Source organism: Microtus ochrogaster, chromosome 1 (genome assembly GCF_000317375.1).
Source record: "Microtus ochrogaster isolate Prairie Vole_2 chromosome 1, MicOch1.0, whole genome shotgun sequence".
NCBI lineage: Eukaryota > Metazoa > Chordata > Mammalia > Rodentia > Cricetidae > Microtus > Microtus ochrogaster.
Window position 1 is genome coordinate 39,690,668 of NC_022009.1, and position 19,874 is coordinate 39,710,541.

Genomic DNA, 19,874 nt, shown 5'->3' on the forward strand with positions numbered 1-19,874 from the left:
CCAGTGCTGATAACAGGGAGCACATGACAAGGCGCTGCCATCTGCTGGGCCAGAGCACCTCCCATGCACCTTTAAGGAGGCAGCAGGGGCAGCAGAGCAAGGAAACAATGAAGCCCTGTGGGAGGACATGGAGATGCTCACCGTATCACCTGGTCCTCCCAGACTCAAAGGGGTTTTGCTTTTCAGCCTGGAGAACAAAGAAGATTATCCTCCTTCTAACTCTGGGGCTCTTGATGGTAGGGATCTACCATGCTATCATCTGCCAACAATATGGCACACTGGAGAGTATCACTGAACTTCAGGAATACCAATTCAATGGGACGCGAGTGGACAGTCTAACACTGGCCTCCATCAACACTGACTTTGCCTTCTGTCTCTACAAGGAGCTGACTTTGAAAAACAGTGATAAAAACATCATCTTCTCCCCACTCAGCATCTCAGCTGCCTTGGCTGTCCTGTCCCTGGGAGCAAGCAACAACACTCTGCAAGAGATTCTAAAAGGTCTCAAGTTCAATCTCACAGAGACCCTTGAAGCAGACATCCACCGGGGCTTTGGATACCTCCTCCACATAATCAACCAGCCAAGAGACCAGGTGGAGATCAGCACAGGCAGCGCCATTTTCATTAAAAAGCACCTGCAGATACTGGCAGAGTTCAAGGAGAAGGCAAGGGCACTCTACCAGGCTGAGGCCTCCACGACTGACTTCCAGCAGCCTCGTGAGGCCGAAAAGCTCATCAATGACTATTATGTGAGGAAACAGACTCGGGGAAAGATAAAGGAACTGATCTCAGGCCTGGGAAAGGACACATTAATGGTGCTGGTGAACTACATCTACTTTAAAGGTAGGATGGGCACTGTTTCATGGGTTGTTGGAGAGGGTGTTGGTTGGGCACCCTGTGTTCATACACTGAGCACTGGAAAGTAGGGGCTCAGGCCTAGAAGACATGGGCTGGTAACTTCTTTTTACTAACTGGCCTTACTTCCCCTCTGGGGCATTCTGGATAATGGTTGCAGTTCCTTGTACTTACTCCACAGAAGCCCTGAGCTCTCAGTGACTCATTTTGGCTCTGACTTAAACTGATTGACTAGGAGATTGCATAGCTGGGATATCGAGTTCAACCTAAGTGGGGAGAAGACACAGCATCTCCCTGCAGAGACAGGGTCCCTGAATGTGTCTGCTCCAACGTTTCTAATATATTTCTTAGAAGGTGTCCTTCCCTGCTGGAGAGCCTCTGTCTCTAGGTGGGTACAGATGGGCTGAGGAGGTCATGTCCTAAGGAGCCTGGCTATCCCAATCTTAAGGGGAAATTGCATTCCCACAGGTGGTGAATCCCTATGCAGGACCTCTCCCCTGATCCTCTCTGCATTAAGCTTGACCTCAGCATAGAAAGGCAGGAAATGGGCAAGGTCATTAGTGAAAAGAAAACCCAGCCATGCAGTGTTCTATGTTTGGTGTATGGCTCCTTGGTGGCATTTGTTTTTGTAAGACAATTAGCCTGGCAGCCTGGGAGGCCACAGTGCCCAAGACACTCTCCTGAGCCATGGAATCAGGAGTTAGGGAGCTAGTGTTTGGAGAGACTGAGGTGGGATTGCCTGGGTAAGGGTTTTGGGATGAACATCCAGAGTCCACACCCACAGACCCTGCCTAGTAGAGAGCAGAGACTGAGGTGACAGCCCACAGAACTTGACTGATGAAAATCGTGATGTGACTAGATCTGGAGTTCATTTGAGGCTGGTCGTGTAAATGTACTAGTCCAGGGAAGTGGAGGACAGGTCACAGTGTGGGAGGACTCAGTCTCGTCCTGCTTCTCTGAAAACATGTCCCACAAGTGACTGCCTTCTAGACAGCATCCTCCTAAGGAAGAGGGATCCCCAAATCTCCCCAGGCACTAGTCTTCCTACTTTCACTCTCATTTCTCTCTTAACACGCACACCCTCGGATCCCAGATTGTTTCTCAGGCACCTGAAGGAGCCAGGACTTGGTTTTGAGTTCCCCTTTCCAAACCAAGCCTGTGGATCCTTTTCATTCATAGATCTGCATCTTCCAAGGTCTTGTGTTTCAACATAGATAATGAAACCACAAAGAAATAGTACACGCTGTGTGTTGAAGATGGAATGATTGGTCTCATGACTCAGAAGCTAGGCAGAAATGGGGTGTAGGTGGGGTCTCCCCTACTGTTACATTCTAATGGCCTGTTCCACATTTAGGGAAATGGAAGTTTACCTTTGACCCTCGTGACACAATCAAATCTGAGTTTCACATGGATAAGGACAGATCTGTGAAGGTGCCAATGATGAAAATTAAGCGCCTGACCACACCCTACTTCCGGGATGAGGAGCTGTCCTGCACTGTGGTGGAGCTGAAGTACAGAGGCAATGCCAGCACCCTGTTCATCCTCCCTGACCAAGGCAGGATGCAGCAGGTGGAAGCCAGCCTGCAGCCAGAGACCCTGAGGAAGTGGAGGGACTCTCTGAGGCCCAGGTGCATGTCTGCAGACCCAGAGCTGGTCTGGCTCCTCAGTCTATTGTTGGCCTGAGACCCAGTGTCCCTGTACCTTAGAGTCTCACTAGCACTCAGTGTAATGAGTGCAGAGTCAGCAGGGACAAGTGGAGCTGAGGTGTACTTTCCTCTGCTGGCTCTGTAGTGTAAGGAGAGCGTTTTCTATCATTTTTGTTGTTCACAAGACGAAATCAGAACAGGAGCTGAGGATTCTTCTATGTCTACCACCTGTAATCACACGGAATCTTGCATGGGTGGGGGAAGGCAGAGGGAGTGAGGGTGAGAGGAGATCAGCTCTGAGAATCAGCTCTGCCCTGTGCAGCCATCGCATCCCCTCATCACTCATTCATTCACCAGTGTGCAATGATGACTTGAAGATCTACTATGTGCTGTGTTCTGAGTTAAGTCCAGAGAATATGTCAGAGACTAAAACACAAGATTTCTTACCCTGTGGACTCATCTTGTAATTGAAGAAGAGAGAGTGGGGAGATGGAAATACAACTGATCATTGTGTGACTTGTTAAAAGGTGAGACGCAGTGAGATTAATAAGGAAAGGATCCAAGGATAAGGGAAGTTCGGGTCAGATTGGGTGTGCAAACTTAAATATGAGGATGATTAAGTAAAGTGTGAGAGTTCACATGCCAGGGAAAGGACTGAATTTTCTGATCTGGGAGAAAGGCATTTTGGTAAAGAAAAAGTTGATACAAAGCCTCTTTGCCTCCTCAGCAGTGATGGACAATTAATGCAATAGGAAAACAAAATCATGTGATGTAGACACAGATGGAAAGAGGGCTACCATCGGTAAGGGGGCCGTCTGTGAAGAGCTGCCCAAGGTACAAAGTGGATTGAGGGGAACACAAACTTCAGAGACTCTTATGTTTCTCTTTATCATTCTTAGGAGGATCGACGAGCTCTCTCTGCCCAAGTTCGCCATCTCCACTGACTACGGCCTGCAGGACATCCTTCCACAGCTGGGCATCAGGGAAGTCTTCTCCACACAGGCTGACCTGTCTGGGATCACAGGGTCTAGGGAACTGAGAGTCTCTCAGGTAAGCTCAGACACACTGGGTGACTGTCATTGGTGCCTAAATGTGGATGGTGAGGCCAGGCGTGTGAGAGATGGCGCATGTGAGAGAAAGCCTGCATCTCTGAGATTCCCTCATCCTGGGTTACAACTCAGATACGCCCGGGAGATACCATGCAGACAGTCCCTCCTCTATGCCATGAAGATAACCTCACCCAGGAGCCCAGGGCAGGGCAGAACCTTTGCTTGGCCATAGACCACCATTAGCACTAGCCTGTGAAGTAGTACGGATGCCACCCACAATCAACTGCAGGGCAAACTACTTCCAATCTCAACTTCTTCACTTCAGAGCTGCACAGAACTTCCTGGTTAGCATACAGAACAATAGCAGAAGAGGAAATAACAAGGGATGGATAGCATTTGTGATGAAAAGGTTAAGGATAGGATAGGAGAAACCTCAGGATCACACACTACCTGCACAGATGCACAGCCTGGCAATGCCTAGTGTTCCTTCTGGTGCCCACTCAGAGCACTAGGCTCATATCGGTAGCAGCAGGCCATGGCACTCTGGGAAATAGAAGCCATGCCCTGTATATTCCAATTGTATGCCCCAAGAAGCCTGGAGCAGGAAGGATGCTGAAGTCTGCGCTGCCTGCTAACACCCTGGCTGATCCCTGTGAGTCTCCTGTGTAAGTGGAGTAAGAACAGGCAGTGCCTCCACCCATCCTTAATGTGTAGATGGTTTGAGAGCAGCAGAGATTCTCAGAGACTGAGCAGACCCAGGGCATGTCTCATCTCACACCCTGAGCAGAGATTGGTTGGCACCAGGACTAGAGCTCATGATAGGAACAAGTTCACGAGCAACAGAGGCCAGTAGTGGATGCTCCAGGAATCTCCTCTCCTGCCCTCCTGGGTCTCCAGTGAATGATGTCTTTCTCCTACAGGTGGTCCACAAGGCTGTGCTGGATGTGGCTGAGACAGGCACAGAAGCAGCGGCTGCCACGGGAGTCCAGATTGTGGCAACGTCTCTAAATATGAATCTTTTGAAAGTGAATTTCAACAGGCCATTCCTGATGATTATCTCTGACACAAATACTCAGACTTTACTCTTTATGGCCAAAGTCACAAATCCCAAGGGAAACTAGAACTTCCCAAGTGGTAAGGGTTCCTCCTGGGAGCTGGGATTAAGTCTGTATTTGGATCTCTATGTGTATGTTGGCTCTCCCATGCTCTGATTGGCTGGCTGTGCCTGGATTGGACAGGACAGTGATTAACTGTATGACTGTATACACAGGGTCCTGTGGACAGTCGTGTCAGGTTCCTGTTCTCATGCTGCACTAACTCCTGCTCCTGAGACTGAACTCTGTCTTTGTGGTGCCTCCCTGCTGCTGCTCCTGGATCGACCTCTACCCAAAGCATGGAGCCTGGCAGGTAGTCACAGTCCCTATCTAGGCTGTGGTTATGTCTGCCTTCAGCTTGCACAGACTTGATGGGAACATGCAAGCATGTAGGACATCCATTGAGACCTCAGCCCCAGGAATGAGCAGGGAAACTTCTGGCTGAGTCTGTTTCCAGAATCTGGGACCACTTGGTGCCCAGTTCCTGCCTCACACTATCCCTCTTCCAGACTCTGCCACCCACTGTCCCAAAAGGGGCTCTTGGCCCTGCCTACTCTGGCACTGTGTTACAGCACCCATTCCTGCAGCTGCATGGCGTCAGTTGGTCAGCTCAGCTCCTTTCCCCCTAGTGTACCTACTTAGGGCAGAGGAGCCATTACTATGTTCCCCACTGACCAACCTCACACTGCAGATGGACACCACCTCCTTTTTTACCCAAAATGCAGCACTTGGAACAAATGATCAATAAACATATATCTGCACGGAAAGTGATCAGTCAGTGTTCACTCACCTCCTATGGGCAGGAGTGTGGCCTCCAGTGACAACAGGGTAGGAGAGATTGTCACTCACATTGTGTGATTCGCATGATGAACCTCTGACATATATAATAATAATAATATCTGTCTTTTTTAGGATGAGAAAACTACAACACAGAGAAGCTTAGTCACTTTCCCATAACATCACAGCTAGACAGTATGACTCTAGTAAGAGGAACAGTTTCCCCAAGCTGATATTCTTAGCCCAAGGCAGCACCATAGTGGTGAGCAGGTGGAACATGAACCAAGGCTATGGATGCTTCCCAGAGAACACCCAAATGAGTCTAAGGATCATGTGACCTCGGTGCTGAGGTCAGAAGGAATGAGAAGGCGGTCAGATGACCAAAAAACTGCTTTGGCAGTGCACATAACAATGGAGGTATTCTAGGAATAATTGGGTGTTTAGGAAAGAAAAAACCATCACCAGATGACAAGAGCCTGACCTAGGAAAATCCTGAAAGGACTCACAATGGTAGCGCAGGAGAAGTGAATCACTGTTCCTGTCATGGGATCCTCAAGACGCTCCGAGGAAATGTGGGGACTGCCACTGAGGGCAGCTGCAGGGATCAGGAGGCCACATCTGGAGTGAAAGTGGGTGATTTCAACTCAAAAAAGGAGCTGGTTTCGTGCCTAGATAAAAGACAAGAGGAATTCAACTTTCGTTTGAGTTACGATGCTAAGTGTCTACGGAGACCTCATCAGCCCTGAAACACTCCTGGAGGCCTGCACAGAGAGGGAAATTTGTATGTCAATTTGAGACATCTTTGAGCCTCAAGGCTCCTGAGACACACACTGAGCAGGTGAACATGTGATTGCAGACAATTGCAGCCCGAGGGTCTCACACAAGAATCCCTTGCCCATTGAGTACTAAGGTACCACCCATGGGGGCCATTGGGAGAAAAGAAGGGAACCCATGTATTGGAAGAAGCTGTGTCCCAAGAATTTTACTATATAAAATCAAATCCCTCCGGTCAATAGCCATTTGCTCCATGAGCACTGACATGCCGCAGCTGCATCCCTCCATTCGTCCTAGTTCAGACCCGGAATCTAAGGCGCCTGGTGCTGGAGACATCTCATGCTGCCATGAGTTGGGTCCGAACACTAAGTGTCATTATTAGGATTCACTATAGGAACAAATATTACAAGACAAATCTCTACCTAAAGGGAATTTACTGGAAAGGTTTAAAAGCCCAGGTCCAATTGGTCCAAACAGAGCTGTCTCCCAATGGAAGAGTCAGGTATCAAGTAGTTCTTTATTCCACAGCCTAGAAGTCTCACCTAGTATCCAGTACATGCTGTAATCTTGAAGAAGTAGCTCCGATGCCAGTGAAGGAGTGGACTTGCCAGTGAGAGCGAGAGGAAGCAGGTAAAGGAAGCAAGCATCCCTGCATGTCCTTTATATAGGCTGCCCGCAGAAAGTGTGGCCCAGATTAAAGGTGGATCTTCCCACCCCAAAAGATCCAGATTAAAAGTATCTCTTCCCACTCTAAATTAATTAAGAAAAATTTCGCCATAGTTGTACCCAGCTGCTAGGGTTTCAGTTAATTCCAAATGGAGTAAAGTTAACTTTAATCCATAAACCCTTCACAAGTTCACACCTTTTCAACTTAAAATGCTTTCGTATCTCCATAAATTATGGTAAATTTCTGCTATGGTAATACTATAACCAAACTTAGCTATGTCTCAGAAAGTTTAACTCTTACACGGATGATTGCAGGTGCATTATATATTTAATCAGGTCATAATTACATCAATCATAACTCTCCTTCGTTCCCCGACAGATCTATTTCTAATATAATAGGTGACCATGTTTCTTAAGAAGCCTTGTTTTACTATCTAAAACTTGAATATTATATCCACAGATGTCTCTTAATTGATGTTATACAATATGATGAATAAATTCAGAAAGAAAACACAAATGTCTGTACAAATACATTCTTTACCAGAAAAGAGCAGAAACCCCTGCGTCAATAATAACCCTCATTTCTGCAGCCACCTTTGCTGGCATTGCTAACTATGGTCCTCCTTTACTCCCTCTGTATTCCCTGCACACTCAGTGAACACCTCACCAGGTCTTCACTCTTTCCTGCAGACATGATCCAGGCCTTCATGCCCTTTGTCATTCTGCCTGATTGGTTTCTTGAAGTTTCCCATCTTAATCTCAAGATGTAGTAACACAAAGAGATGTCCTAAAGGATCACATGACCTCCAGACATAATCTTTCTTCCAACAGTTGTGGACAAGCAATCAAATTCTGTTTGGTAATCAGGAACAATTGCTCCACCCAACACAGTTATTCCATTATTAAACTGTTGGATAAAAGCCATCAGAAACACAAACAGCTAGGGCAAGTCTGAGCTTTCAATTCAGTGGAATGTTTTGCTTCCTGGCAGGAGTAACGCAATCTCTAGAACTAGATTCTAGGCCAACAGAAAGTAAGATAAAGGATAATAATCAGATATCTTCATAGTATGTCACTGGGGATGAGAATGAGTGGAAACGTAACCTTTTCACCTCTTAACTTGTGCATCCTGGCTACAGGAGAAGCCACAGTATGAGTTGGACAATGGTTCAAAGCATATACCACCTTCTGGGAAACCCTGCCCAGCCCTCCAGAATGCTGAAAATAATTGGCAATGTAACTGTGTTTTCAGAAAGCCATTCCGTATTTCTAACAGGACAGCTGCTTCAGAATGGTAGGGAGCATGTTAAAGCCAGTGAATTCTTGATGTGGGGCACCCTATTGCAATTTTGAGTGTAATGTTAGTTCTTAGGTCAGACACAATACTGTGTGAAATACCATAACCATGGATGATGCATTAGTTGAGTCTATGGATGATAGTTTTAGCAGAAGCAATGCATTAGGAAAAGCAAATACAAAACCAGAATAGTTATCTACTCCAATAAAAAAAAAAGGCTTGAACATTTCACAGAGAAAGAGGCCCAATATATCCACCCTGCCTCCAGATTGTTGTCTAGATTCCAGGAGAATAACACCCTACCTGGATCTCAGTGTTGGTCTCTGCTGCTGGCAGATCTGGCACTCAGTAGCAGACATTACAAGGTCTATGTTCTCAAACCCATGTGTAACTACATCTCTGACACTGTGATCACTTTGTTCATGGCCCTTGAGCTGACATGTTACCTGGACAAACAATTAGTGTTATCTGCAAGAAGGAACCCTTTACAGAGAACATGCTTCCATAAGGTCTGGCTGGAAGGCTTTTTCTTAATTATCTATTGATGGGAGAGGGCTCAGACCATTGTAAACGATTCCATTTTTGGGATGGTGTTTCTATAACAAAGCAAACCAAGGACGATAGAAGTAAGCCAGAAAGCAGCAACATTGAAAGGCCTCTGCATTAGCTCCTGGATTCAGGGTCTTTTGCTATTTCAGTTCCTGTCTTAACTTCTTTCCATGATGGAAAGCCTTGTGGAAGTAAAAGCCAAATAAACCATTTTCTGCTGAAATGGCTTTTTGGTCATTGTGTTTCATGCCAGCAACAGAAAACCTGAAGTAAGACAAGATGATACCTGTGTAGTCGATATTGCTGTGACAGACCTACTAAGTTTTAGGAAGGATTGTGAGAGGATTTTGGAACTTTGTGCTAGAAAATCAACTGAGTGTTGGAAGTTCAGTGGGATGTTCTGTGGGAGCTTGGAAGACAGGAATCTTGAAAGCAGTGCTGAGGATCTAGGCCTGGCTTGTGATGCTTGAGAGGGAAGTTTAAAGACACTATCAGGATCCACACAGGGACCAGTCTAGGTACTGATTAGCCTTTGGAGAAGCCATTGCTTTTATAATATGTTGAGTATGGCATCAGGCACAGAGAGAGGGACAAGAATGCAGGCAAAAAAAGGCAGGAAGATAAGGTTTCTCAAAGGGCTTGCCTGTGAAATGGCAGAATTTTCAAAGGTCAATAATAAATTTGTCATCTAATGGCCATTGAGAGCATCTGTCAATCTTATAGTGCTGCCAATCCATATTGCAGAAAAAATAAGGTTGTGGGGCTTAACCAGATCTCTAAGTGTGAGGAGGGAAAGAGGTTTGAGGATGGAAGCAAGATGAATATAGTTTGTGTCAAGATGGCATGAATCTAGCCAGCACAGTGGAGGAGAGAAACAGCTGGAAAGGCCAACTCTAAAATTTGAAGTTGAATATTTTGGGGAAAGAGCCAGCAGAAGAAAGCGATCCCCACTGAGGGGTGTCCAAATCAACACTTCAGTTCAGTTGAAGTGGATAGGTCTCCTTGGATTGGGTCCAGTTTATTGTACCTGGCTTCTGAACCAAACGTAAGACAGGAAAGAGTAAATTCGTCAAAGCAAACAACTCTATGAGCAAAGAAAGATTTCGTGAAGATGAACCTGCAAAAGCTATGTCTCTCTCTAGGGATTAGAGGCAGAGAGAAGCAGAGAAGCAGAAGAAGAAACAGATTTTATGTGACAGTGCGTCAAGAGCGTTGAGCTGATTAAGCATGACTGTTTGAAGGGGGACTGGGTTTCCTTGCAGAGGTGGCTGACATTTGTGGGAAGGTTAGGGTGGCTCCTGGTAAACAGAAATGCATCATGGGTGATCAGGTCTCTGATACACAAAGCCCTGCCTTGAGGCTTCTGTTGACTCATCCAAAATCCTACCTGTTAGGACCAGCACCTCCATTCTGGGGACAGCAGATTTGGACCTAAACCCTATCTGCTGAGTCTCTCACCCCAATGTTGCTGCAAAAAACACAGTTCTCATCCTAAAGAGACTAAAAGAAACTTTCTTCTGGAGCCATTTAGAGTGAAAATGATCTGAGAACACTGATTTTGGTTACCCAAATTCCATTATCCAGTGTTGAAGTAATTTCACAAACACTTCATAGCTTGACCACACAAAGACAACTTTGAGATGCAGAGGTGGGAACCTAAGAAAGGCAGGTGCATCAAGGTAGAGGAGCTTCTCTATGGAGTGAAGGAAGTTGCTATCTGCTGGCATCTTAGCTATTGGATTGAAGTTCTTTGTCTGTAAGTAATAGAAGTCTATTGTCATGGGGTTGACTTCTGACACAGAGGGAGGCAAACTTGTCTGTTCCAGAGAGGCAGCACTTACCCATGAGAAGGTAATTAGGTTCTGAAATGTTTCCATCTCTCTCCAGTACCAGAATTCAGATTAGTCATCCAGGCTCTGCAGACACAGAATCCTTTCAGGGGTTTCCCTTCAGTGCCAGACAAGGCAGCTTCCCTTCAGAAGTCTGATGCCAAAGAGGGCAGAGGGAGCATCTATTTAGATTATGCCCATTGCTACCAGGCAGGACAGTTACACAGATGGAGGTGGAGTCCTGTTAGCATTGAGACCTCTGTTTATTGATGTACGAGTTTTTATTAAGAAATCACAGAGCATGGAAATAGATTACTATTCTTTTTGAAGCTACTTAAGAAGTCTGCCATAACACTTAGCTGCAGCCCTACCTGGTGAAAAGTAGGGCTTGTGCCCTGCCTTGCTAACTCTTACTTTTCCCCAGTTCCTCACAGACTATGAAACAATTAGAGAAATAGAAAGTTGAAAGCAACACATTCGGCTTGTGTTCAGGAAGTGGTTCTGCTAGGGAGAGCTTCTCAATGCGCAATACCACAAATCATCCCATCAGTCCATTCCAGACTGAGCACAGAGAGGACTTGTCTGGGCCAGCACTTCCAAAGAAGAGGGAGGAGACTCTGGTGGACATAAATAGGCATCACTCTACAGTGGGAAGAACAACACAGATCATCAGGACCAAGCTGTCGCAAACTCGGGTAGCTGCTTTCAGCTCTGCAGGTAATACTCATAATTCTTTCTCTCTGAGAACAGAGGAGGAGCCTTTTCAAGGTTTTATGGTCCTGATCTTGGGTTAGTGGGGTAAGGAGTCGAACCTGTGTCACTGGAATAGGAAAAGGGAACATTTCTGGGGTGCATAAAAATCTTTTCTTTAGTCTGGATCTTCCTATCTATGGAAGATGGAAGAGGAACCTATCTGCTCCTGGAAGGTGAATGGAGCCTGCTCCTTCCCACCCTCCACAGGGAGGAAGTTTTGAGACCTTGACTACCCCAGGTGCTGCCTTGGTAAGAAGAGGGAGACAGAAAATTCACATAAACCCCATGAGGGAGGTGGAATCACATAGGCCCCATGATGGAGGTGGAATCACTGACAAGCTTGTAGCAGACAGTAAAAGCCTTGGGATGAGAAATCTTACTTTCTGCGCAGATCCTATGGCCAAGAAAAAGGGCCCCACTGTTTCCTGATAAGGAAAAGACTACAGCTCATCCACTGAGCCAAGTCTACTACACAAACAGACTAGCCTGTTTGCTGTGGAAATACTTTTGATAAAAATATTACTGAATGCTTTTCCTGAGATATGGATGCATCCTTCTGACAGTAAACACAGGACACAGGGTAGAGGGAGTTAAAGTCCCTGGCCCCTCTGTAGTCATGTGACAGGCCTGGGGACATGTGCCTCAGCTCCAAAACCTTCCCTCCTGCTCCCTCTGTTCTCTTCCTATATTTTTCTATTTTTCTACTCTTCTCTTCCCCCATCTTCCCCTGTCCCCTCATCTGATCCCCATCCCTACCCCTCCTATCCTCCTGCATCCTCTTCTTTCCACTCTCTCGCTCCTTCCTCTTTTCCCCTGTGTCCTTTCCCCTCTATTCTTCACCTCCCCTTCTCATTCCTCTACCATCTACTGTCTCCTCTGATGTCCTAGGAGACATAGACAGGGGCTAAGGTGTGTGACAGTGATTACCATTATCATAAACCTTCAACTGTAGTTTCTTGTTTTTGTTTTTCAAGACAGGGTTTCTCTGTGGTCTTAGAGCATGTCCTGGAACTAGCTCTAGTAGCCCAGGCTGGCCATGAACTCATAGACATCTGCCAGGCTCTACCTCCCTAATTCTAGGATTAAGGGCATGCACCATCATTGCCTGGCTTCAACTTTAGGTTCTATGATGCTTGTGTCCACACTACAGTGGTATATGGAGGAGATGGTCCTCTGGACATTCCCTAGAAATAACCACAATGACCATAAAAAGCCATAAACTTTTACTAATATTCTAAACTGGGTCACTCAACAAGGTGTCCAGAAAGATCCACCAATTTCTTGCCACCATACCCCACCCTGAGATTCAAAATGAAATCTGGTCCAGGTAGCAGAGACTCATTCAAACATCATCCAATTTTGGTCCCATCAGGAGGCCTTCCAAGGCGAGATAGAAACCACCATGTTGGATACTGGCAGGGCTGAAGATCCTCCCCATTCTCATCCTCTGATGCCAGTTCTCAGGGGGCCAAGGCTCTGGTGCTGCACCAGACAACTCCGGTGCTGCCCTCCATTAACCCCCACACTCCCAGATGCTTGCACTAAGTTAAACCCAGGGCTCTGAGATTTCTTATATATATATCCATTAGAGGTGGGGGTGCACTCTGTCTAAGATTTCTTTTTGAGTCCTGACTAGAAGTTGGTGATGAGTTAGGGGGCACAAGTGCAAAGGAAGAGGTCCCCTGCTTTCTAATGAGCCCTTAAGCCAACCAAGAAGAGAAGAGGTAACATTCAAATTACACAAGCCTTGAGCCCAGCCCTAAGTCTTCTCTTGCTTACCCTGTGACCCTGATCAATTCCCTCATCTCTCTTGGTCTTGGTTCTCTATTAGGAACACTGGTTATAGCAACAGCACTTCTTCCTGTAGTGAAAAGGAGCAGAGGGTGTGGCACTGTCATCTGAGGGGCCAGGGCACGTCACATGCACAGTCACAAACGCAGCAAAGGGACACACTGCAGGCTAGGTGGGAGGACCTGGAGGTGGTCAGGGAATTATGTGGCCACCTAAGATAAAAGGACCTTCTCTTTTCAACCAGGATACTAGAGTAATGGCAGGGATCTCAACTGATGTCCTCTCCAGACCAGATGACATTTTGGGAAGGGATGCTGCAGGCCAAGAAAACCAAAACAAGAGAACACCAGTGGACAATCTATCATTGACATCCAGCAACAATGACTTCTCCTTCAGCCTCTACAAGGAGCTGGCCTTAAAGAATCCAGATAAAAACATCGTCTTCTCCCCTCTCAGCATCTCAGCTGCTTTGGCCATCCTGTCCCTGGGAGCAAGTAGCAAAACTCTGCAAGAGATTCTCGAAGGTCTCAAGTTCAATCTCACAGAGACCCCTGAGGCAGACATTCACCAGGGCTTTGGGCAGCTCCTACTCATGCTCAGTCAGCCAGGGGACCAAGTGCAGATCAGCACGGGCAGTGCCATGTTTGTTGAAAAGCGCCTGCAGATCTTGGCAGAGTTCAAGGAGAAGGCAAGGGCACTGTACCAGGCCGAGGCCTCAAGTGTCGACTTCCAGCAGCCTCATGAGGCCAAAAAGCTCATCAATGACTATGTGAGGAATCAGACCCAGGGGAAGATCAAGGACCTGATCTCAGGCCTGGATAAGAGTGCATTAATGGTGCTGGTGAACTACATCTACTTTAAAGGTGAAGATGGGCACTCTTTCATGGGTTGTTAGAGAGGGTGTTGGTTGGGAACCTTGTGTCCATACACTGAGCACTGGAAAGGAGGGGCTCATGACCTAGAAGAAATGGGTGCCTAACTTCTTTTTACTAACTGGCCTTACTTCCCTTCTGGGGTATTCTAGATAATGGTTGCAGTTCCTTGTACTTACTCCACAGAAGCCCTAAGCTCTCAGTGACTCATTTTGGCTCTGACTTAAACTGATTACTAGGAAATTGCATAGTTGGGATATCCAGCTCGACCTAAGTGGGGAGAAGACACAGCATCTCCCTGCAGAGACAGGTCCCTCATTCTGTCTGCTCCAACATTTTTCATATACTTCTTAGAAGGTGTCCTTCCCTGCTGGAGAGCCTCTGTCTCTAGGTGGGTACAGATGGGCTGAGGAGGTCATGTCCTAAGGAACCTGGCTAACCCAATCTTAAGGGTGAAATTGCATTCCCACAGGTGGTGAAAAAACCTTCATGCATCCCTATGCAGGACCTCAACCCTGATCCTCTCTGCATTAAGCTTGACCTCAGCATAGAAAGGCAGGAAATGGGCAAGGTCATTAGTGAGAAGAAAACCCAGCCATGCAGTGTTCTATGTTTGGTGTATGGCTCCTTGGTGGCATTTGTTTTTGTAAGACAATTAGCCTGGCAGCCTGGGGGGCCACAGTGCCCAAGACACTCTCCTGAGCCATGGAATCAGGAGTTAGGGAGCTAGTGTTTGGAGAGACTGAGGTGGGATTGCCTGGGTAAGGGTTTTGGGATGGACATCCAGAGTCCACACCCACAGACCCTGCCTAGTAGAGAGCAGAGACTGAGGTGACAGCCCACAGAACTTGACTGATGAAAATCGTGATGCGACTAGATCTGGAGTGGATTTGAGGCTGGGCGCGTAACTGTACTAGTCCAGGGCAATGGAGGACAGGTTCTGAGAATACAGACAGAAAACCCATTGGCCGTGATGGAAGAGGAAGGAGGACAGGAGGACAGGATGGCCCCAGAGCTGCTGTGCTCTGAGGAGAGGGGAAGCAGAGGAATGGCCTGATGAATGGCTGTGGCTCCCTCTGCTGGCCCAGGACCCAAACTCCAAGGCTGCTTGGCTATGAGGAGGTGGTGCTGTATGTTTATACTGCTGGATCCTGAGCCCAAGAAACTCTCCATGCACCAGTCCCCTAGGGTGTGTTGCAGATGATGACAGGTGCTTGGGATGTGGGGCAAGTCTGGGCAAGATATCTGATTTCATGGAGGGGAACATGGCTCACGCATGACATGAGGACTCACATCTGTGTCTTAGCCACCGACTATGGGGTCCTGGGAATCAGACCCTGAGAAACTGCAGGTTTGTAGAGCTTCAGTCTAAGCCCACACATGCCTTGGACTGTACATCCCGTTAGGTGATTCATGTTGAAGGGCACCTCCTGCTTCTCTGAAAACATGTCCCACAAGCGACTGTCTCCTAGACAGTATCCTCCTAAGGAAGAGGGATCCCCAAATCTCCCCAGGCCCTAGTCTTCCTACTTTCACTCTCATTTCTCTCTTGAACGCACACCCTCAGATCCCAGATTGCTTCTCAGGCACCTGAAGGAGCCAGGACTTGGTTTTGAGTTCCCTTTCCAGACCAAGCTTGTGGATCCTTTTCATTCATAGATCTGCATTATCCAAGGTCTTGTGTTTCAACATAAATAGTGAAACCACCATGGGACAGTACACGCTGTGTGTTGAAGATGGAATGATTGTTCTCATGACTCACAAGCTTGGCAGAAGTGGGGTGTAGGTGGGGTCTCCCCTACTGTTACATTCTAATGGCCTGTTCCACATTTAGGGAAATGGAAGTTTCCCTTTGATCCTCATGACACATTTGAATCTGAGTTTCACTTGGATAAGGACAGATCTGTGAAGGTGCCAATGATGAAAATTGAGCGCCTGACCACACCCTACCTCCGGGATGAGAAGCTCTCCTGCACTGTGGTGGAGCTGAAGTACACAGGCAATGCTAGCGCCCTGTTCATCCTCCCTGATGTGGGCAGGATGCAGCAGGTAGAAGCCAGCTTGCAGCCAGAGACCCTGAGGAAGTGGAGGGACTCTCTGAGTCCCAGGTGAGTGCCTGCAGGACCCAGAGCTGGCCTTAGTTTGCAATTGACAATTGGTCGGGGGCCCAGTGTCTCTATACCTCAAAACCTCACTAATATCTGTGTAATGGTTGAATGGTCAGCAGGGACGGGTGAGTGCCAAATGATGTAACGGAAGTGGTACTTAATAGCAGGGGTGGGGGAGAGCAGCTGAGTTTCCTCTGCAAACTGGGTAGTTGAAGCAAATTTTACTGTCATTTTAGTTGCTTTTAAGAGAGGATTAACTATAGCGGGAGCTATGGATTTTTCTGTTTCAAATCTGCTGTTAATACATGAAATCCTGCATGGGTATTGAAAGGCAGAGGGGAGAGAGGGTGACATGAAATCAGCTCAGAGAATCAGCTCTGCCCTGTGCAGCCATCGCATCCCCTCATCACTCATTCATTCACCAGTGTGCAATGATGACTTGAAGACCTACTATGTGCTGTGCTGTGATTTTAGACCCTGAGAGGATATCAGAGACTCAAGAATAAAATTTCTTATCCTCTCAAGCTTAACTCAGAATTGAAGAGCAGAGAGTAGGTGATTGAAAATACAATATATCATGACTTGACTACTAAAAAGTGAGAGGCAGTGAGACCAAAAGTGGGATTTCTAAGGATAAGCAAAGATGGATTCGAATGGAGGGTACAGCTTTAACTAGAAGATCATTAGATGACGTCTGAGTCCACCTGATAGGGGAAGGGTTGCATTGGTGGATCTGGGAGAAAAGCATTCCTGGGAAGAGAACAGCTGGTACCTAGCCACACTAACTGCCCACTGTAAACACTCTCAGGCATTAGCTGTTAATTAATGCCTCAGAAAAACAAAATAAAGAGTCTATGCATGGATGGAAAGACGGCTTCCCTCTCGTGAAAGGACAGTCTGTGGAGAGATGCATTAGCAACAAGGTAAGCTGGTGGGGCCAGGGACCAGTGACCCTTATGTTTCTCTATGTCATTCTCAGGATGATCGATGAGCTCTATATGCCCAAGTTCTCCATCTCCACTGACTACGGCCTGGAGAAAATCCTTCCACAGCTGGGCATCAGAGAAGTCTTCTCCACACAGGCTGACCTGTCTGGGATCACAGGGTCCAAGAACCTGAGGGTCTCTCAGGTATACCAATAAATACTAGGTGGCTCTCCTTAGGTTTGAGAATATGTATAGGGAGATGAGGTGTAGGGGGAAGGAATGATGTGTGTATGAGAAAAAACTGAGACTCCCTTATGCCTTGGAGAGGCAGATTAAAACCTATAGACTCCCCCTGGATACCATACAGCCTGTCCCTCCACTACCCCGTGAACGTAATCTGATTCAGGATCCTGGGGTGGAAAAGAGCTGTGCTTTAGGTAATACCACCATAGTAACCACCGTGTGCTGCATTGCAGGTACTACCCACAATCCACTGCAGGTGCCACCCACAATCCACTGCAGGTGCCACCCACAATCCACTGCAGATGCCAGTCACAGTCTCAGCTTCTTCATTCAGAGCTGGCTCAGAACTTCCTGAATAGCACACAGAACAATAGCAGCACAGGAAATAGAAAGGATGAGTAGCAGTTGAGATGAAAAGCTTGAGAATAGGAGAGGAGGTGCCTTAGGACCTCACACTACATCCCCAGATGCACAGCCTGGCAATGCTTGGTGTTCTCTCCAGTGCCCACACACAGACCTGGGCTCTGATATGTACTAGCAGGGCATGGAAGTCTGGGAAAGAGAAGCCATGCCATGTGCATTGCAGCAGTTTGCCCCAAGGAGGCTGGAGCAGGAGGGATGCTGAAAACTAGACTGGCTGCCAACATCCTGGCTGTTCCTATTGGGTCTCCTGAGTTGGTGCCAGTGGAGTAAGGTTGGAGTTACCTATCCCCATCCTCCAGTTTGTGGTGTGTTTGAGGACAGTAGAGAATCTCACAGACTAAGAAGACCCTGGGTGGCCTCATCTCACAGAGACCTGGAAACCCCAGGGGTAGAGCTCATGGCAGGAACAAACAAGCTCACCAGTGTCTGAGGCCAGCAGTCGATGCTTGCTCCAGGAATCTCCTCTCCTGCCCTTCCTGGTCTCCAGTAAGTGATATCTTTCTCTTACAGGTGGTCCACAAGGCTGTGCTGGACGTGGCTGAGACAGGCACAGAAGCAGCAGCTGCCACAGGATTCAAACTGATCCCACTCTGTAGGAAAATTATTTCTATGTCAGTGCGTTTCAACAGGCCATTTTTGATGTTTGTCTCTGAAGCAAATACTCAGATGATCCTCTTTCTGGCCAAAATATCCAACCCCAAGTGTGGCTAGAACTTTCCAAGGTGAGAGCCTTCTGCACAGGTGCCCAGGAGGGAGAAGGCATGTGGGTGTGTGCATTTTTGACAAAATTCTCTGATTGGCTTTGTACACCTGGCTTGGATAGTGACTGTGACTAACTCCATGGCTCCCACATGCACAGGAGCCTTAGACTTCAGTGTCTGCCTCAGGCCTCCTGGGAGCACCTGCTCATGTTCTGAACGTGGAATCTGTCTTATGTCCTCCTGCTGCTCACTGCCCTGTATGTGCCTGTACCCAAGTGTGGGCACTGGCAGGCAGGCTCGGTCCCAGTGTAATCTCTAGGCACATCTGCTTTCAGCTTCCGTGGCCTTGCTGGGATCATGTAAGCTCACAGGCCAATCCATGAGGATCAGGCCCAGGACTGAGAGGGAACCTGCTGCACTGACTCTCATTCCGGCATCGGGTACCACCTGGTGACAAGTTCCTGCCTTGTGCTTCCCTCCTCCAGTCCCCAGGCTCTGCAACCCACCCCTTGCAGCAGATGCTGGCCGTGCCCTTATCTGACCAATGTTGCAGGCTTCACTCCTGTTGAAAGGCTGTTGGTCAGAAAAACTCCTTTCCTGATAGCACCCCTACTTACAGTAGAATACCCATTTTCTTAGTCTGCAACTATCATCCTCGCATTCCAGTTTGATACCCCCGCATTCCTTACTGTATATGCAGGCCTTGCAACAAAGGATCAATAAACGGATAACTGCACAGAAGGTGGCTGGTCAATATTCACTCAGCTCCTGTTGGCAGGGTGTGGTCTCTAGTGACAACAAAAGGAAGTAGTGGTTTTCACTCACACTCTGACATGTAGGGCACCTGAAACACATGCTATTATTATTACCTTTTCATTAAGTTGGGGTGCTTGGTGTCCATGAAGATTCTGTGATTCCTGAAACAGTGCTGGATTCCTGAACAGAGAGAGAAAATTGGATGTTCAGTTTGAAACATACATGAGTCTCAACCTCTTAAGAACAGACATTGAGCAGGTAGACATGTAGTTACAGAAAATTACAGCCTTGGATCACACACAGAATTGGTTCCCAATTGAGAACCAAGGTATCAAACCATTGGAACCATGGAGTAATAAAGAAGGGGCCCAGGTATTGACATCAGTCATGTCGCAACAATTCCAATAGGTCCAACAGCCATTCTGGCCCCTGAGGTGGCTTCCTCATGTACTTTATGGGCACTGTCGTAGGTCAGCTGCATCCTTCCATCCCTTTTGGCTTCAGCCCTGGTATCTAAGGAGCCTGGTGATGAGTACATCTAATTTTGTCTGTTAGCTGGGACCTAATACTGGGGGGGAAGGTCTGAGTCTAGGACCCAGATACCGAGGATCGGGGAGGGGCATGTTTACAGTAGTGATCTCAGACACCTGTGATCCAAACTAAACTCAGGGCAAAGTGTCTAAAGGTGACCCACTTCATGCAAAGGTCTCCAAGGGGCAGCCACTGTGAATTTCCTGATTTGGAGATCACAGCCTAACCCCAGAG

At 47.3% G+C, this 19,874-nt stretch overlaps 2 protein-coding genes across 2 annotated transcripts; both read left to right on the forward strand.

Annotated features, from left to right (window-relative positions):
- Window positions 1–200: 200 nt before the first annotated feature.
- On the forward strand, window positions 201–4,886 carry LOC101992527 (serine protease inhibitor A3N-like). Its single transcript, XM_026780935.1, has 4 exons — window positions 201–843; window positions 2,210–2,483; window positions 3,401–3,551; window positions 4,471–4,886. Exons 1-4 carry the CDS (start codon window positions 234–236, stop codon window positions 4,669–4,671), a joined length of 1,236 nt encoding a protein of 411 aa, XP_026636736.1. The 5' UTR covers window positions 201–233; the 3' UTR covers window positions 4,672–4,886.
- Window positions 4,887–11,157: 6,271 nt separating this feature from the next.
- On the forward strand, window positions 11,158–19,083 carry LOC101992057 (serine protease inhibitor A3F-like). The gene is made up of 5 exons (XM_005343510.3): window positions 11,158–11,253; window positions 13,325–13,943; window positions 15,787–16,060; window positions 17,040–17,190; window positions 18,163–19,083. The coding sequence occupies exons 2-5, from the start codon at window positions 13,337–13,339 to the stop codon at window positions 18,361–18,363; spliced, it is 1,233 nt and encodes a 410-aa protein (XP_005343567.1). The 5' UTR covers window positions 11,158–11,253; window positions 13,325–13,336; the 3' UTR covers window positions 18,364–19,083.
- The last annotated feature ends 791 nt before the right edge of the window (window positions 19,084–19,874 follow it).